This window comes from Drosophila nasuta, chromosome 2L (genome assembly GCF_023558535.2).
Source record: "Drosophila nasuta strain 15112-1781.00 chromosome 2L, ASM2355853v1, whole genome shotgun sequence".
Taxonomy (NCBI): domain Eukaryota; kingdom Metazoa; phylum Arthropoda; class Insecta; order Diptera; family Drosophilidae; genus Drosophila; species Drosophila nasuta.
Genome location: NC_083455.1, coordinates 13,173,899 through 13,192,287, shown reverse-complemented (window position 1 = coordinate 13,192,287; position 18,389 = coordinate 13,173,899). Strand labels below are relative to the sequence as shown.

At 37.9% G+C, this 18,389-nt stretch overlaps 4 protein-coding genes across 4 annotated transcripts; 2 read left to right on the top strand and 2 right to left on the bottom strand.

The window, feature by feature from the left end:
- The first annotated feature begins 4,984 nt into the window (after positions 1-4,984).
- Positions 4,985-6,637, top strand: LOC132786447 (mucin-2). Its single transcript, XM_060792982.1, has one exon. It carries the CDS (start codon positions 4,985-4,987, stop codon positions 6,635-6,637), a length of 1,653 nt encoding a protein of 550 aa, XP_060648965.1.
- Positions 6,638-9,228: 2,591 nt separating this feature from the next.
- LOC132795347 (alanine and glycine-rich protein) lies at positions 9,229-9,639 on the top strand. The gene has a single exon (XM_060806010.1). The coding sequence runs from the start codon at positions 9,250-9,252 to the stop codon at positions 9,532-9,534; it is 285 nt and encodes a 94-aa protein (XP_060661993.1). The 5' UTR covers positions 9,229-9,249; the 3' UTR covers positions 9,535-9,639.
- Positions 9,640-14,272: 4,633 nt separating this feature from the next.
- On the bottom strand, positions 14,273-18,035 carry LOC132791050 (ctenidin-3-like). The gene is made up of 2 exons (XM_060799836.1): positions 17,672-18,035; positions 14,273-14,623 (listed from the first exon to the last, which is right to left on the bottom strand). Exons 1-2 carry the CDS (start codon positions 17,991-17,993, stop codon positions 14,328-14,330), a joined length of 618 nt encoding a protein of 205 aa, XP_060655819.1. The 5' UTR covers positions 17,994-18,035; the 3' UTR covers positions 14,273-14,327.
- LOC132791041 (uncharacterized) lies at positions 15,538-16,403 on the bottom strand. Its single transcript, XM_060799824.1, has one exon. It carries the CDS (start codon positions 16,350-16,352, stop codon positions 15,621-15,623), a length of 732 nt encoding a protein of 243 aa, XP_060655807.1. The 5' UTR covers positions 16,353-16,403; the 3' UTR covers positions 15,538-15,620.
- Positions 18,036-18,389: the final 354 nt, after the last annotated feature.

Here is an 18,389-nt window from a genome sequence, read left to right as displayed (position 1 = left end):
CTTCCTGCCTACATTCACTATTCTCTGTGCTCGGCGTAAACAAGGCATTAAGTACAACAAAATAATTAAAGTCAATTAGTGGTCTTTGCCGTGGCACATTGCCAGTCCTCTGGCTTGCCTTGGCTTTCAGCTCTTGTTGACTTAGTGCGCCGTACTATAATGATATTGTGCAACTCCTGCCCCACAAAGGCTGCCACAACTCCAACAGTGTGTTGTCGACTGTCATTAGCGTCATAGATACAGATACATGAGAGAGTGCGTTGCAGATACAAATACAAATACAGTTGCTGTTGAAAGAACTAAACATCATAATTTAGTCACATTTAATCAGGTTACAATACCCATTAAATGTGACTCAAGAGGATATGATTTAAAAGAGAAAATCTGTTAAATTAAGTATTTAAAAAAATCGGAAAATATATTCAAACTTCGAATTGTAAATTTCTAAGTTAATAGAGTATTTTCACGCTGCCTTCGTTCAGACTCTCTTTAAGCGACTTTTCAGAGTACAACTACTTCGCTTTAATGTAAGCTCATCAAGTGTAATCTCCTTATTCAGCGCAGTTAATGTATATGTTAATTCTCTGATCGGAAGTTCCATTGGCATTACAATGGCCGCTCATTAACTGTGGCATTTTAATCGCCAGATTAATGTCCATAAATTCATGCACAGCCTTCACAATCAGGCCAGTCAACCAGTCAACAATCAGCTCTTTGCATTATGCTTATTGCCTGGTAATTGAATTAACAACATACACACAAAAGACACAATCCTCCCCCCAATAAAAACGTGTATATGTACATGTTTTTGTTTTTACAATTATAATGCTCTTTTTGTGCTATGCGATTTTCCGACATGAAAAACTTTTTCAAGTGGCAAGTGAATTGCATTTTTAGGAACAGTTGCAAGTTTCAAGTTGTTTGGTAAATTTGTTGTACGACTATTTGTATCTCAAGTGCCACTCGATGGCAAACAATGATGCTGCCAAATACAAAACGAAATAGGGGATAATATTATCAGAGAGAGGGGTAGGCAATTGTTTTTCAATTGATTGTCAAAGCATGTTTTTTGTTGGGGAATTCGAAAAAGAATTCGTAAATTTTACTGCTTATAATACTCTTTTTATGTATAATGTAGCTACAGTTCTTAAGAATGATATTTAAGAACTGTAGCTACATTATACATAAAAAAGTATCTTGAATAAGTAAGTAAATATTTAAATTCTAAATATTGTAGTTGCCTTTAAAATCCCATCAACTGACACAACAAAAGCAGCTTCACTCGCACTCTGCCTTAATTAGCTAATACTCCTATCAAAATTTAACCACAAACTGTCCATTAAAACTTGGCCAACAAACATAAATATTATTGACCAACAGAGAGAAATTTTTGTGTCAACTCAACAGAAAATGTTTGAACAATAATAATTCCAGAACTAACACTAACGCTAACAATGCGAATCGCCATTATAATAATAATACTAGCAACTATTGTCCGACAGTTGTGTGTGTTTGGTTTTGCTGTATTTTTTTTCTTATTGTTGAGCTCAGCACAAAATTTGCACCAAAAAAGGAAATATTTTTGCCACGGGGGCGTTTACTAGCGTGTGCGTGCGTGTGTGTGTGTGTGTGTGTGGAGTGGGCGTGGCCAGTGTACAATTGCGATATGATTTATTCACAATGAGCAGTTGAACTTTGGCTGATGCTGCTGCTGTTCGTTGCTCGTTGATTTTTACGATGTACGCGATAAGGACTAACGAGCAAAGTTCCAAGAAAATTCGGGGAATTCCTAATCGCATCCCCACAAAACGTTGAGATCCCTGACAGTGGCTCAAAACTTGCTGAGTTTTGTCAACATTCAGGTAGAAGGCGAATAAATACAGTCAACACCTTTCAGTCAATGGGGGCGAAAGAAAAAAAAAGAGGACGCAACTTCAATAACATCATTAAAATGCGCAGCCAGCGAGAGAGACAAGCACTCACTTAAATTGAGAAGCCAGTGGCTTGGCAGCAGGACTGCCAGGACTGGTAGGACACTCATAAATGGATGGCACTTGGCTGGCGTCCAATATAAATATGACTTATAAAATGTCCAAAAGGACTTTGGCAGGCAAATTAGTTTGTTAAACTGAAGGAGCTGCTCAACTGCCGGACTGCCACTGACGCTGGCAGGAAGGATAACAGGACGGAAGGATACCAACAGAAAATTTTGTAAATTTTGCGCGTAATTTGAAATATTTATGCAAAACTTGGCAGCCATTGTTGGCAATGATGAATTGTTTATTGACAGGCCACGACAACAGCGTTTGGGCACGACAGACCGTCTGCCTTTAAGTACTAACAAAATATTAATCATACGCAACGTGCGCCATGGCGCCACACAGCTAAAGTCATTAGGAAGGCCAAAGAGCAGAGCTCCACTTGAAAAGTGTGGCAAGTAGCAAGTTTCAAGTGGCAAGTGGAGAGTGGAAAGTGGCAAGTAAAAAGCATTTAAGTAGCAGCCAAATCAAAGTTGACGCACCGAAAACATTTTCAATTTACTCAAGCAAAATGTAATTTAAATACAAATTTGAGGCTAAGTACCCAGAAGTAACCTCAGGCACTGCTACTTACTACAGCTTCCCGATCATCAATTGGCATTTTCAAGTGCTCCACATTTCGATGGTACTAAGTGATTTCGTCTCGTCCGTCAGACTTCAACCATCCCTCCACTGCCTGCCCTGCCACAGTTTTGCTTGATGTGCTGGGCCTTAGCTGGAAAATCATTAGGCCAAGATTGAGCTGAAACACTTCGTATGCAAATTTGTTTTGCCAAAATGTAATTTTCAATATGCGATTCTAAGATGCTTTGATCTGATGCCCATGGCCCATGGCCAGTGGGCGTGGCAGTTTATTGCCTAACGATTATCGTCGCTTCGTTGCCAATTTCTACAAATTACTTTCAATGGAATCGGAATTGAAATTCAAAATAGAAATACCAATAGAAGTGGAAGCGGAAATCGAAATGGAAATGCAAGTTTCATTTTGATTTCTATCGATTAAATTTGATTGTCTTTTGCGATAATCGAGAATGTTACTTTACAATTTTTATAAATTACATTTAAATCGTTTTCAGTAACAATTAGATATATAAACTAAATACTTTCGAAATTTGAAACTAGAAAGCATTTCGTCTCGTCTATCTAAAGCGGCTGCATAAATAAATTTTTACAATTGCCGATACTGAGAAAGTTTTCTATTTATGACTAAGTTGGGTATAAATAGCTCTGGTCGACAAAGCAAACCTAATTTGATATTTAAAGGTTGAGGTGTAAACAATTAAAAAATTAGAGTTGTAGGAATTTTAATTGACGCACTCCTTTAACGACAATCGCTCTAGAATATTTCATTTTCAGTAGAAACACTTTCAGTTTTACACATTTCTTAAAAATTAATCATACTTCCAAGGTAATTTTTCTAACTAATTGCTTATTACACAGGAAATATGATTCAAGTTTTCCATAGCATATACGTAAAAATTGTATATTTCATTTGATATGTATTTCTTTATATAATTTATTAAAATAAATTAAATATGAAAATTTAATAATAATAAAATGCAATTGAAAACGAGATTTAAAGAATTTCTATTAAACTCCATATAAAAACGCCCTTTTCTTTGCCTTATTAAATCTTTTTTAATGTTTTTTTCCATGAGTTCAAATAAAAATTAAATAAAGAATAACTATAAAAACCATATAAATACGTTTTTTGCTTTGTCTATTAACTCTTTTCAAAGGAATTTTCCGTGAATTTATTTTATTCTCTCTTTTGTTTAGAATTCTCATTTGCCATGTTTATTTATTAGACCTCTGGTTTGGCACAATAACAATTGCTGTATTATACTTCCAAGTAATTGGAGTCAACGTTTTTTTCTGTATACAAAGAATTTCAGGGCCTGCAACTCCACAAACTGTAAAGTAAGTCGCACCCTCTGAGTATGTCAATAATCACTGGGAATTGCACATAATAATCCCACAATCGAAAACGCTTAAAAGTTACTTTGTAAAATTAAAATCTGATAAATGTGCTTGAAGCGCAGGCGATCAAATCAAATGGCAATCAATGCGAAAGACCGAAGCAAGAAAAGATGAGAGTGGAAAAGAGAAAGAAATACAAAATGTTGGATAACTGAAGGCAATGGTTATCAAGAGTGGAGCCGGTTTGTAAGCGACAGGTAATCAATAGCAGGTGAGTACGTTGAAAGTGAAATTGAGTGACCGGGAAGAGCTATTAAAAGATGTTTTTGCTCGCCGCCAAACTGGGCCAAGTGTGCAAACTACAACAGCCGATAACTAAAAAACGATTGTAATTCATTCAAGTTCAGTTCCAGGTCCACTGGAAACGCAGTTGGCAACGCAGCTACAGCTAAATTACCAGAGTAACCGGAGCCAGACTCAGAGCTAGAGCCAGCAGACAGTAGACGGAGTCAGAGAGTCGAGTTGAGTTGGTCGGAGAGAGACAAGAGCCGGCTTCGCTAACCGTTTCAAAGCGTCGAGTGTGTGTGGTGCAAAAAAAGTATGTGGGTTTTGGCGATTTATAAGCGCGCGTTGAAACTGCAAACGGTTTAGTTCCTCGCCGCAAACATAACTAGTCACAACGCAACGGCAGCCGGCCACAGATCAGATCAGAGCGGAAGCATTCGAGCCGAGGAATTTGTAAAGTCACCTTAACCAGTTCACCCCAAGTGAGAGAGACAGAGACAGAGAGCAAAGCGAAACGGAGGACACAGGAGCAAGTTTTCTCTTCGCGATCAAAGGCCATCGACGGGGGCAAAGTGAACGTGTGACTCGCGACTTGTTTGACGGTCTCTTATTATTATATTCGCTGTTAAATTATTCTTGTTGTTGTCGTTGCTCTTGTTTACTGTTGGCAACAGCACTCACGCACACACATACACTCACATCGATTGTCACAGCCGTTGCCCTCGCATTCCAAAGCCAAAATGACGCGCATGCCAATGATCGCAGTGATCGCGTTGCTGCTGCTGCAAGTGACAACGTCGACGCTGGGTAAACCAACTGCAGCTTCACCTGCTGGTGCCGTGGAGGAGGAGACCACATCATTTGGTGAACTCGACGTCAGCACGGTCACCATGAAAATTGATTTAGATCTTATTCTAAGCACTGAGGATAATCAAAACCCATTCACGCATCTTCCCGAGAATGAATTTGCAACCACAGAGGAGCCGCTGCCAAAGTCGGTGTTGTTGCAGCTGGAGCGCGAACATGCTGAGGCTAAGAATGCATCTGCAAACCTTATCGAGAGCACAACAACAACAACGACAACTAACGCTCCGGGAGCAGCCACAACAATTGCCATTGAAAGTGCCAAGAATGAATTGCATTCGCTTTACACCGAACACGACTTGGAGATGAGAGAGAATAAAGCCGAAGCTGCCATAGAAACCACAACATTCTTGCCTCAATTCGAGGTAACCGCAACACCTGAGAATAATTTGGCATTCTATGCCAAAACAAACAGCTACGAGTCCAACCTCGAAGATACCACAACCTATCTGCCAATGGATAATTACAAATACACCAGCGGTCCACTTCCCGCCGATGCGGAGAAATACGGCACTGAAGTTCCGCCCGCAGAAGAAAACACATGGATTCCCAACTTTGACGGCATTCTTCACTCCACACAAGCTGATGATGGATTGGCCGAGACAACGCCGGAGCCTGAGAACACGAATAACCAAACTGAAAGCAGCATCAGCAACAACGTGCCAATTGTTGCAACAACACCACAGCCCGTGGATATTGGAGATTTGCTGCGCATGATGAGCTCCGATGTGATCACTGACAAGATTATGCAGGAATCAACAACCGAGGAACCTAAGCTAGAGGCAACCACCAACAAGTTGGCTGAACAAACTGCTGAAACCACAATTGCACCACCGAAACAACAGTCATCGATGCTTGAAGCAATTGTTATGACAACATTTAGAGCGCCTGTTGACACCACAACCGTGGAGAGCAGCACTGCTAAAATTATTGAGGAATTCCCAGTGACCACAATTGAGCCACCAAAAGAGACAACAACACCTGCAGCAGCCGTGACGTCAACAGCATCTCCGGCTCCGCAAACCACCAGCTCTCCAGTAACCACGAGTGCGGCTGAAACCACGAATATTCCTGAAACTACATTTTCACCAGTTACCACCAGCATTCCCGAAATCATCAGCAGCACCACCAGCACACCTGAAACCACCAGCAGTACAGCTGAAACCACCAGCACACCCGAAACCACCAGCAGCACCACAAGCACTCCCGAAACCACTAGCGGACTCAGTCTCACCGAAGACATAGTAGAAACCACAATCGAGCCACCCAAGCAGCAGTCTGTGCTTGCTGCTGTGTCAACGACAACGCCAGAGAGTGTGCCAGAGAGCAGCACAACTGAAGCAACCACAACAAGCAGCAGCACCACCACAACCACCACTACCACCACGACAGAACCCCCCACAACTACAACGACAGAGCCCATTCCTGTGGTGGTGACGCGTGAACCACGCGTTGAACGCATCTTTAATTCGGATGGTGTGGAAGTGCTCTATGGTTACTCATCGGTGGTGCGAACGAATGGCGTTTAATGGCGCACCACAATGTAAATTACCAAAAAAAAATTATAATAATAATACCTTGTCAAGGTCAACTTGCCATACAGCATCTATTTTCGTAGCAAACAGCGAAAGTTCGCAAAGGGTTTTCCAAATTCTAAACGAGCTGAATATTTAATAAATATTGTGATACATCGAAACGAAATGATAATGAAAAAAAACAAAACAAAAAATATAAAACAAACGAAAAGTAAACCGAAACTTAAACGAAATATGAATAATATTGTGCAAAATATTGTGGGGCTAGAGAAACGATTTTATAATTTATAAATAAAACATGAATTACCGAATTACAATAAAGCATTTCGTGTTTGTTTTACAGTTTGCGTAAAATACATATACAAAAAAAGTCCAATGAAAAAAACACACAAATTGTTGATCCACAAATGGGTTTGGCGATCCATTTGCATTGGTATTTGTAAATGGCATAATATTGAACCACCTCATAGAGGGATCGTTACGGGGACGGAGAAGAAGCTGAAATGCGCTACCGATTCAACAGAGACTTAAGAGAAATAAACAAAAATAATAAAAACAAAACAAAAAATTGTGAATTCGTATTACTTCGAGGTGTGGCAACCAGTCGGTGGCACTTCATATAGTATGTAGTATAGTATTCATTTAAGATCTGCGCCTAACGCACTTAACGAAACTAACCAACTAGTTTCCCGAAACACTATAAACCCCAACGAAACCAACAAACTAGTTTCATAATTTACCAAAAACTTCGAATAGCAAGAATTGCCAATTATTTATGATTTCAGATTTCGTAACTCCGCAGAGACTTACAAAAGAATTTTTAAAAACTTAATGAACTGAACGAAAAATTCAATATCAAGAAACTAGTATGGAAACGACAATTTGACAATTTTAATAAAAATTCATAGTTCCTATTTCGTAACTCATTTATCATAAAAAATAATCTGAAAGAACTGTCAAAGACATAAGGAAATCTACCAGTTCGTTTCACAAACGTTTAAAAAGTCATAATAAAAAACAATTAGCAATAATGAACGAATTTCGATTTGGAAATTTTGCAATTTTTAAATAACATAACAGTCGAAAAATTATTTCTCGCGAAATGAGAGAAATGTTAATAACTCCTCATAAGCAATGAATCATTCGAAGATGTGCAAGTCAGTTCGCTGTGGGCAAAATTGATAAGCTAACAGATACCCCTAGACAAAGAGAAAAATATTTGTATTTTAAAATATTTTGTATCTTTGACTTGCCTTAGTCATGCCAATTGTAGGGTATCTAACAGTATCATCGCTTTGAAATGCAACAGCTAGACATTCAACCCACCAACTGCCCACCTGCGCTCAAAACCGGCATTAGCCAAAGACGTCGTCATACATTTTTGGGCTTTTATGTTCCGGCATGACGCTGAACGAACCGCGGAGACAGACAGACAGCAAGGGAGCCCGAGCGAGCGAGAGGTTGATAGAGCGAAAGAGAGACACGTGGAGGGTGAGTGGTCCATGAAAACGATCGAAGCCACCGATCTGGTTTGGCGACAACCGATTGCGGTTTATTCATTCATCGATATGTGTGTTGTTTGGCATGCGAGCATGTCTGTGATTAAGTGGGTTTTCGATAGGGTTTTAGGTTTAGCAATGATTATCACGTTCCCATTCGAATCACTTGGTAATAAAATTAATGAAAAAAAAAACAAAACTACAACAATTTACTTATTTCCATTTGAACTTGGCTGAGGCGCTAAGATGCATGTTGAATGCGGCATTTATACTACTATTGAAAAGTGATTGAAGGCTGCCTCGATGCGGGTTTTTTTTTCAGTTTTTATTGTTGCTCTACTAATCGCTGACTAACTGGACAATTGGCTGTCTCAGATGCATAACTGAGCAGTTAGTCATGTTATGCGAACCAGTTGAACTTGATGAGATATTTAGAATATTTCCAGTGCGTTTTTATCGGCTTGAGTCGAGAGAGCGAAAGCAAGAGAGATGCAAAAAAAAAAATATATATTATTTTTTAGATTAGTATGCTAATCTAATGCACTAACTATACCAAGTAGTACAATAAATATGATAGCTTACTTAAATGATCAAATTACAACAAGTAGAAGCCTCATGTATGTTAATAACTATTATTAAAGCAATTATAAAATGTAACTTGAGCAACTAACTCTCTGTTCTATGATTGTTTATTATAACATGTTACATTATTTATTTTAACACTTTAATAATATGGTATATTCACATATATTTCAGCAATGTGTTAACATTTACGAAGCGATTGTTCGAAAGCTTTCAATAGGCAGCTTTTCAACAATATCAACAAACACCCAAAAGTCTGCTATGCCACAACATCATAATCCGAAGCTTTGTCATGTTATTAGCTTTCTACATTTCGCGTAGACCTGTTTGCAATTACGATCCGATACAAGTCTAATCGATGCAATCGTAATATTAGATATACTAAGATGAAATATTGATTTAAAAGTCCCCCTCATAAATATGTCAAAAACCTGTTGGACAATTGAGTGATCCACAAAGTTCTCATCTTGGTGATTGGTATAAAAGCAAGCTGCAATCATTCATTGAGTATCAATAACATTAGCGATGAAGTTCTTTGTGGTGTTCACTTTCCTGTTGCTCGCCTTAGCTGCCGTTCAGGCTGCTCCTCGTCCTGGCCGTGGCGGTGGTGGTGGTGGTGGAGCTACTGCAAACGCCTCGGCAGTCGCGAATGCAAGTGCTAGCGGACGTGGAAACGCCAACGCTGAGGCCAATGCAAGCGCTGTGGCTAACGCATCCGGTGGTGGTGGACATGGTGGACGTGGTGGTGGTCGTGGTGGTTTTTACAGGATTGTGCGACAAGTTCCAAATCCTGCATATCCTCCATACTAATCCTATTGATGTTGCCCAGCATCGAAGTGTTCGGAAGTGTTCCTTAACAAAATGCTAAATTTCCCTGGTTCAAAACTGTGAAATAAATACTTTTTTTGCAAAATGTTTAATTTACTTTTATTGAAAATCATTTTAAAATCTTAGAGTAGAATTACAGAGCAAATTCAGGTAAACCACTTCAAGCATTTAAAATGACTTCAACAAACATTCTGGAACTTTTTCATTATTAACAAAGTCATCTAAAAATGTGTTCTAATAAAAGTGTATATATTAGTATTCCGACAAGTGTTGTATAATTTTCAAATTAATCAAGAGTTAAAGTCTATTATTTTCACAATTTAATTGTGCACTGAAAGCCTTATAGTTGAACATTATATTTCGTTAACCAACTGTAACTATATAAAACAGGATTCACGTTTATGTTGACCATAAAACTAAACAAATCTTGTTATGACGCCTCTTTCGGTTAACTTGTATTCAACAATGTCACCCACATTCAAATGAAAACCGACGTTTTTGATTTGCTACACTTGATAAAGACTTGTTTATAATTAGACACGCTATGCTAAACGCAGTTATCGCAAAAAACGTAGCACTCTTGCACTAATTTTTAATATTAGTTATAAAAGCTACACTCATAAACAACTCAAAAACCTGTCCTACGATTCACTGATCCGTTGAATTCTCAGCTAGGGGATTTTGGTATAAAAGCAAGCTGAAATCCCGCAGCTATCATCATTAACATCAACAATGAAGTTCTTCGTGCTATTTACTTTCCTGCTCTTCGCTTTGCTCGCCGTCCAGGCAGCTCCTCATGGCGGCGGCGGTAACTCCAACGCATCAGCAAGTTCCTCTGCAAACGCATCTTCAAGTGGAGGCGGAAATGCCAATGCTAACGCCTCAGCAAGTGCAGTATCAAACGGACGCGGAAACGCCAATGCTGAAGCTAATGCCAGTGCTGTGGCCAACTCCCAAGGAGGCGACCGTCACCATGGATAATAAGATAACCGGCAACATCAATACGATTTCCAATTATGTCTCCCAAAAACTGATAAATAAAATAATTAAATTCGAAACAAAAATTATTTAAATTAATGCGGGATACAAACAAGAGGAAAGGGATAACGAATTAGAAGTCATCAACGAAACTATTTTAAACGAAAAATATAAAGACTAGTATTATACTTCGGCAGTCAAGCCTTTTTCATGGGTTGATAAGTGAACTTAATTATCATGCCAAGTATATACACACAGTAAATCACGTTATACCATGTCTTCATCAATATTCTCTTAATCATATTGTATTTATCGTGCACTTTGAATAAATTCGGCAGACATCTTTCAATCATCATTTTCATATTCACATCATTGAGGAAACACATTTTGAATTATTCGTGTAAAGTTCCTATAATTTTGTGCAAATATAATATATTATGTGCCCGCCCCCGCATTTCCTAAATAATGGTATAGTCATTTTGAATAAAAAAATGAATTTAATCTATGCCAGAATTAATTTTTGTATAATATTATACAAATTTGATTCCCTTAAACGTTTTTCATCCAGCCATCCCGAAAGACTACTATGTCATTATATAATTTTTCTTTACTCGTGAGACCTGTAACTGAAATGATATTGTTAAACGCTCTAATATTCAATATTATCACTTAATGTGTTAATACTAACAAAACAAAAGCTTTTGTCATAAATAAAAATCCTGTTGCGCATTTTTATGAGTAGAATCTTCTTAAGAATGGGTATAAATTCAAGCTGCACTTGCAGTGATAGTCAATAACCTAAAAGATGAAGTTCTTTGAAGTTCTATTTACGTTTCTGTTCATCGCTTTGATCGCTGTTCACGCAGCTTCTGGACTCGGCAGCACCGTCGTAAGATTGCCGGACGAAGATGGCCGAGGAGGGCATATTCCCATTCCGATGATATTCATTGCAAGACAGGCTAACGGATAACGAAGAAAATAATTAAAAAAACCAAAACATTTCTAACAGCGTCAATTGATATTTTTAAATTGTCTAAAAGTTATTCAATTGACTACTTTAAAGAAGCAAACAAATAAATGATTAAAAAAGCCAAAAAAAATAAAAGTATGATCAAATAAGTTTGTAGTTTTACTCTTTATGAAGAACATTGCTTCGGTTTAATTTCTAAACCGGATTTGATATCAACTCAAATTTTTTTATGGATGTCATAACCAAAATAACTAAATATGCATATATACGTAATTTATAGGATAGTGATTAAAACTGTTTAACTGATGAGAAAACAAGTTTTGTCACTAAAATCGTTTGTTTACTTTACTTAGTTTTCTGTTACTTTATGCTTATTAGTATCAAGATAAGACTAAGAACTACAAAATATAGAATAATAAAACCGAATATTATTAAGAATATCTAGAAGGTGATATATCAAAAGAGGGCACGTCGTGTTATTGTCCTCCTCTGTCTCTATTAAATTCAAAATTCGCAAATTAACATATCAACTTGAATAACATATTCGCTGAATAATTTATATCATGACGTCAAATATTTAAGTTTCGTGTTTAACCAGTGTTGGTTAAAGTTTTGATTATGAGAGAAATGCAAATCAATTGATGTATTAAAACTAATATAAGCAAAGAAACCTTTTTTCTTAAATCTGCGTATATTTTCTCATGCATGATTTTAGTTTTTATTATAGACAAAAGAAAGGAAAGTTTGAAGCAATCAGAAATTATAGCAAACTCAAAACCGCTAAACAAACAACACACAAAACAAAACATTTTTAGACTCGCATCGGGTTTGCGAATTTTAAATGGATTTGTTTAAAACAAAAAAAAAGAAAGTTTAGACAAGATAAGTCAGGTATAACGGTATAAAATTTCAAGAAAAAAATCCTTCTGGCACAATTTGATATAATATCTTTGCTTTCTATATATAAAATATATTAAAACCAATATTCCACAATTAATACAAATAAAACAAAAATGTGCTTCTCTATATGCTAAACAATTTTCATCCAACCAACCAATTAGCTCCTTTACTTTTACCCGTGAGGCCTGCTAATGAAAACATATTCATAAACGATCTAATCTATTCAATAATAACACTCAACCTATTAAAACTAACAAAACAAAAGCTGCTATCATAAATAACAAACCTGTTGCAGATTTCATGAGTAGAATCTTCTTGAGAATGGGTATAAAAGCAAGCTGCAGTTTTGAAGTTATAGTCAATAACCTAAAAGATGAAATTCTTTGTTCTATTTACGTTCCTGTTCATCGCTTTGATCGCTGTTCACGCAGATCCTGGACACGACAATAAGGCCGCAAGTGCCCCAGCAAGCGCCTCTGCAAACGGTCAAGGACACTCCAATACTTATAGCCATGTTAACGGTGGGCTCGGTGGGTTCGAAGGGCACGATGGGCTCGATGGACCCCATGAGCACCCAGGGCGCTTGAGCACACTTAAGGTGCTAGCAGGCTAACGGATAACCAAGAAAACAACTACAAACATATGTGTATATATGTATGTCTATATATTTCTAAAATAGGGAATTAATATTTGTTATATTGTTGAACCGAATTAAATAAAGTTATTTAAGTGAGTACACATACATACAAAATAATAATGTTTTCCAAGTCATTTTATTAAGATGATAAAGTAATGCAGTTTTAGGGGCTTTTTCCTTACCATCGAGCATTCAATGTCAGATTTAATTTAATACTTGAAGAAATTTATCAAGCAAATCTTGCTAGACAGTGGTTTTCGATACAAGTGTGACCAGTCAGCCAGTTAAACACTCATAAATATTATTTTTACGGTAGCACCAAAAGCAAAACAATACAAAATAAATATAGAAAAGAAAAATAGAGAAGAAGTTTGCAAATCTTGAACAACAGCTGCCGAATTTGAAAGCCGGTTTATATCGAAATTAACCGATTAGATTTGTTTAAGCAATTTGCATAATTATCAGGGGGTATATCATATTAGTAAACAATAGGCCTGTTTAACATCAAAATAAACATTTTGGGACTTAAATAAGATTTTAATAACAAACATGCGCAACTTTTGGGATAAGATAAATATTAGAATATGAGTTGGCAAGGTTACAGTTATGTGATTTACATATTGCATTACCACAATTGTTGAAAACGTTTTTAAAGATAAAATAAAACAAAAATTAAAAATGTTTAAATTTTGCACGTTTTGGAATATTATTATATTCAAAGAATGGTCAATTTGTAATTTAAATAGCAATTTGATCTTGATTTATGAGTTAATGGTATCAATTTTAAATTCAATTAGATTGTTTAATTGAAGATCATAAAATTTATACTTGAAAAAACCTGCTGCAAATTGAATTTAATTTATACTTTATTTAGTGATTGCGGAAAATAACTGACTAGGTTGATATTATAATTAAATTGGTTTCAAATTAAACTTCTGTATTATACGTTATTAAATTTATTAATGTTGTAGAAACTTCCAGCTGTGAAAGTCCCCTAACCAGAGATCTGTTTTGTTTGAAAACACTCAGATGCCAAAAGAGTTGGCTGAAAGAATTCACACCACATTGATAATGAATGTTTATTTCGCAAACATATACCAAAAATTTTATTTTAGAAATGAACTAGTGACGAATAAAGTAAACCCCAAATATCTAAATCTTTTTAGGAACTTGAATAAAGAAACTTAAATTTTCTATTTAAAATCGATATATATTTTTATTTTTTAGCAAAAGTATATTTAGAGAATAAATTATGAAAGACTAAATCACATAGTTAGTACTTCTCGGTGCTTATTTGCCAGCTGTGGCAACGGCAGATGCGCTGGACGAGGCTGAAGCGGAGCCTCCTCGGCTACCATTGGCGATGGCACTGGATGAAGCATTGGCATTCGCATTGCCGCCACCTCCGATGCGGCCACCTCCATTGGACTGAGCAACTGCCTCGGAGTTGGCATTGGCATTGGTAGCACCACCTCGACCTCCGTTTCCATTAGCAACGGCTGAAGAATTGGCGTTAGCATTGGCATCACCACCAGCCGCTCCTGGCCCGCCCCTGTTGCCGTTTCCGCCAGCATTGCCAAAGCTGCCTGGACCACCGAAGTTGCCACGATTGCCACCTGAAGCACCACCCTGAGCAGTGGCAGCGGCATTGGCATTGGCATTGACAGTGGAACCTTCGCCATGACCACCGCCATGGGGAGCAGCTGCAACGACAGCCAGTAGAATGCTGAGCACCACAAAGATCTTCATAATGTTAAATGTTCAAACTCTTTCAAGATACTTGATGAACTCTGCTAAGGGTTTCGGCTTTTATAGCACCCAAAAACCAAGAAGACGCCATCAATTAGCATACGTAGAGGCAAAATCCGAAATGAGGATAAACATTTGCAAATTAAATTATGACTAGAGCATTAGGGCGCCGATTTTGAACCCGGACAGTTAAATACGATCTTATAGTATGTTATTGTGTATGCTGACATACATAAATAAAACTGCGAATCTTAAAGAGGCAAATATCGAACTGAATTCAAAGTGCTAAATTTCTCTCGAACCGGTTGTTAGACTACTTACATATTAATATGGATATCTACTGTAGATAATTTATTCTTTACTGAATACTCTGTAGCTTCTTGAAATCTTTGGCCCACTGTTGAAGTTTGACTAGTTATTTTCCACACTTAAATAAATCTTTTTAAAGTGTATAGAGACGAACTCATTTAAAAGTAAATTGTACAACATTATACAATATTGTTAAACATAAATTTCATTATTCATTAGTTTATCGCCGGATGGAAACTTTTGGAAACAAAAAATGACAGGTTTTTTAAAGTCGAATACTTATCTGTTCGTAAAGATAAAGATTCGAGAGAATGGGTCAACGGCACAGGCTTACGTGATCAAGACGAACAAACTAATTAATGTGTAGAGTTATTTATCGTTGTTGTCTGCAATCAACATGCAAACATAATGGAAACACTTTAAATAAAATCCAGTTGTTAATTGTAGAATTTTTTTAATTTTTAATAAATTAAGAACAGCTAAATTACTTGAAAGTGAGTAGTGATCAATGGACAATCAGTGAGTTTACTTTCCAGCCACAGCGGATGCATTGGATGTAGCTGAAGCAAGACCGCCATTGGATGAAGCGTTGGCCACAGAGGAGGCCTTAGCATCACCACCGAAACCACCAAAGCCACCGCCGTTAGCCACAGCATTGGAGTCAGCATTGGCATTGGCACCACCGAATCCTGGACCAAATCCGTTACCCTCAGCATTTGCGACAGCATTGGCATCGGCATTCGCATTACCGCCACCAAATCCGGCACCGTTAGCATTAGCATTGGCATTAGCATTGGCATTCGCATTACCGCCGCCAAATCCACCGCCGTTAGCATTAGCATTGGCATTGGCATTTGCATTTGCGTTCGATTCACCGCCAAATCCGCCGAAACCACCTGGACCACCGGGACCTCCTTGGAATCCAGGACCACGTTGGTATCCGCCACCAAAACCGTTGAAACGATTTCCGCCGAAACCAAAAGAGGGGCCGCCATATCCTCCAGGACCACCGTATCCTCCGGGACCACCGAATCCTCCGGGTCCGCCATAGCCTCCATTGAATCCTCCATATCCACCCTGGCCGCCAAATCCTCCATAACCACCTCCATAACCACCTGGTCCACCAAATCCACGATTACCGTAATTTTCGCCTTGAGCCTGGGCGTTGGCATTGGCATTGGCAGTGGATTCACGTCTGCTGCGTGGAGCGGCCGAGGCCACAGCGAGGATAACGCTGAGTACGATAAAGATCTTCATGATGCTACTTGTCCGAACTGGCTGAAGTCACGAAACACACTTAATGATCTGTGTTGAGAATCAACGTTTTTATAACACTAAACGGGAAGCAAACAAAATCAGACGAAAACCAGACGTAAACCAGACAACATCATTAGGCTAAAATGTTCAACAAACCGAAGATTTAATGCTCTTGTCACGCATTTATAGAACTTTTGAGACGACGTTTAACATTAATTTAATTCATTGACTTTATAATGTGCAACAAACTCTATGAAATGGTTGAAATACCTTTCGAAAGGGTATTAAATAATAAACGATGAAAGATGTCAATTAGCATAAACGCCGTGTTGTGTATGTGTATTTGAAACGCAGACAAAACATTTGCAGACTGAATTATGACAACATTAGGATTCTGATTATGAACACACAAACTAGTCAAGTCGGTGGGAATTGGGGAACTACGGAGAGTGTGTGCAAATCTTTGGGAGCAAACATGAGCTGGACTCATGTTGAATTTCTCTCAAACCGGTTATAAATTCTACTATTATTTACCTATATTATACTATATATGTACAAGTATATATATATGATGTTTCACAGCTCTCTTTCGATGCTAATTGCTGACTTTCAAAATGTAGTTTTTTTCTTTTTCTAATAATAGAAGACTACACAAATTCTCGAAAACTGCAATCTAAAATCATAATGCAAAGATTTACACTTTATTATTATTCCCAAATGATTGGCAAATTTTAGATGGAATTCTAAGCCGTATTACTGGTTTTTCCTGTAAATTACCCTAAGTTCGGGAACCTTAAAAAACCTTTAAAATATGGCAAGGTTCTTCCGTAGTTATATTCCAAGTGTTACATCACTTTTGCAAATCGGTTATTAATATATGCGATCGATTAATAGAGCGATAAAAATTCTTATCAACATGTATTAATAAAGTAAGAAACTATAACCAAAATAAAGACAAAAGAGCCCAACTATGAAAAATATTAATAATGTAATCAATAAATTGGTTGTGGAAGTAAAAAAGGCTCGATAGATACAAGTAATATCTAGGAACTCTATTAGTAATAAACCCATTATAAAATATTAATACAAAAATTGATCTTTTCTAAATTTACTTATGATTTTTATTGACATTCAATGATTATTGAAATAATTTACAAAGATGATGTTTAATTGTGAAGCTTATTTGCCGAAACCGTTTGCATTGGCATTTGCGTTGGCATTGGCGTTGGCGTTTCCACCACCGAAACCACCGCTATTGGCATTGGCAGATGCGGAGGCAGATGCGCTAGCTGAACCACCGCCGCCGCCGCGGTTGAAACCTCCTCCGCCAAATCCTCCTTGTCCACCAGGACCGCCGAATCCACCTGGACCGCCACCAAATCCTCCTTGTCCACCAGGACCGCCGAATCCACCAGGACCACCAGGACCGCCACCAAATCCTCCTTGTCCGCCAGGACCGCCAAATCCACCACCGGGACCACCACGATTGCCGCCGAATCCACCAGGACCACCGAATCCACCTTGACCACCTCCTTGGGCATTAGCGGTAGAGGCAGCATTAGCGTTAGCGCCACCACCACCGAATTGAGGTGCCGCTGAGGCAACAGCCACAAGGACTGTGAGAGCAACAAACAGTTTCATTGTTAAGCTTTGAGTGGATTTCACAAACTTAAGCAATCATCTGCCCGGTGGCTGCTTTTATACAACTTAGCCCCAGGCCACATTTACCAAATCTCTACGATCAATAAGCTTGTGTGACAGAGACAGGAGATAAGTGTGAGAGATAGGCAGCGAGAGAAAGAGAGTGAGAATGAGTGTAGGTGAGGGAAAGAATGAGAAAAAAGATGATCATCGGTTTTTAGTGTGTTATTCAAAAACACAAACAATTCTAATGTTGTTATTAGTTTGTTTAACGTCGCAGACAGAAATTCAGACTCACCAATACCAACAACAACAATAGCAACTCAAAAACATCAACACTAACAAAACCACAACAACCACAAGCGATGCTAAATGCTCACACAAAGCAAATTAGTT

What these genes read in the sequence shown, in the direction of transcription:
- LOC132791041 (XM_060799824.1), bottom strand. Translation starts at nt 16,352, where the DNA reads ATGAAGATCTTTATCGTACTCAGCGTTATCCTCGCTGTGGCCTCGGCC.
- LOC132786447 (XM_060792982.1), top strand. Translation starts at nt 4,985, where the DNA reads ATGACGCGCATGCCAATGATCGCAGTGATCGCGTTGCTGCTGCTGCAA.
- LOC132791050 (XM_060799836.1), bottom strand. Translation starts at nt 17,993, where the DNA reads ATGAAACTGTTTGTTGCTCTCACAGTCCTTGTGGCTGTTGCCTCAGCG. An exon ending in AGGAGGATTTGGCGGAGGAG is followed by an intron (nt 14,624 to 17,671) that starts GTTTCAACCGCG and finishes TCGGTGGTCCAG; the next exon opens with GCAGCTTTGGCAATGCTGGC.
- LOC132795347 (XM_060806010.1), top strand. Translation starts at nt 9,250, where the DNA reads ATGAAGTTCTTTGTGGTGTTCACTTTCCTGTTGCTCGCCTTAGCTGCC.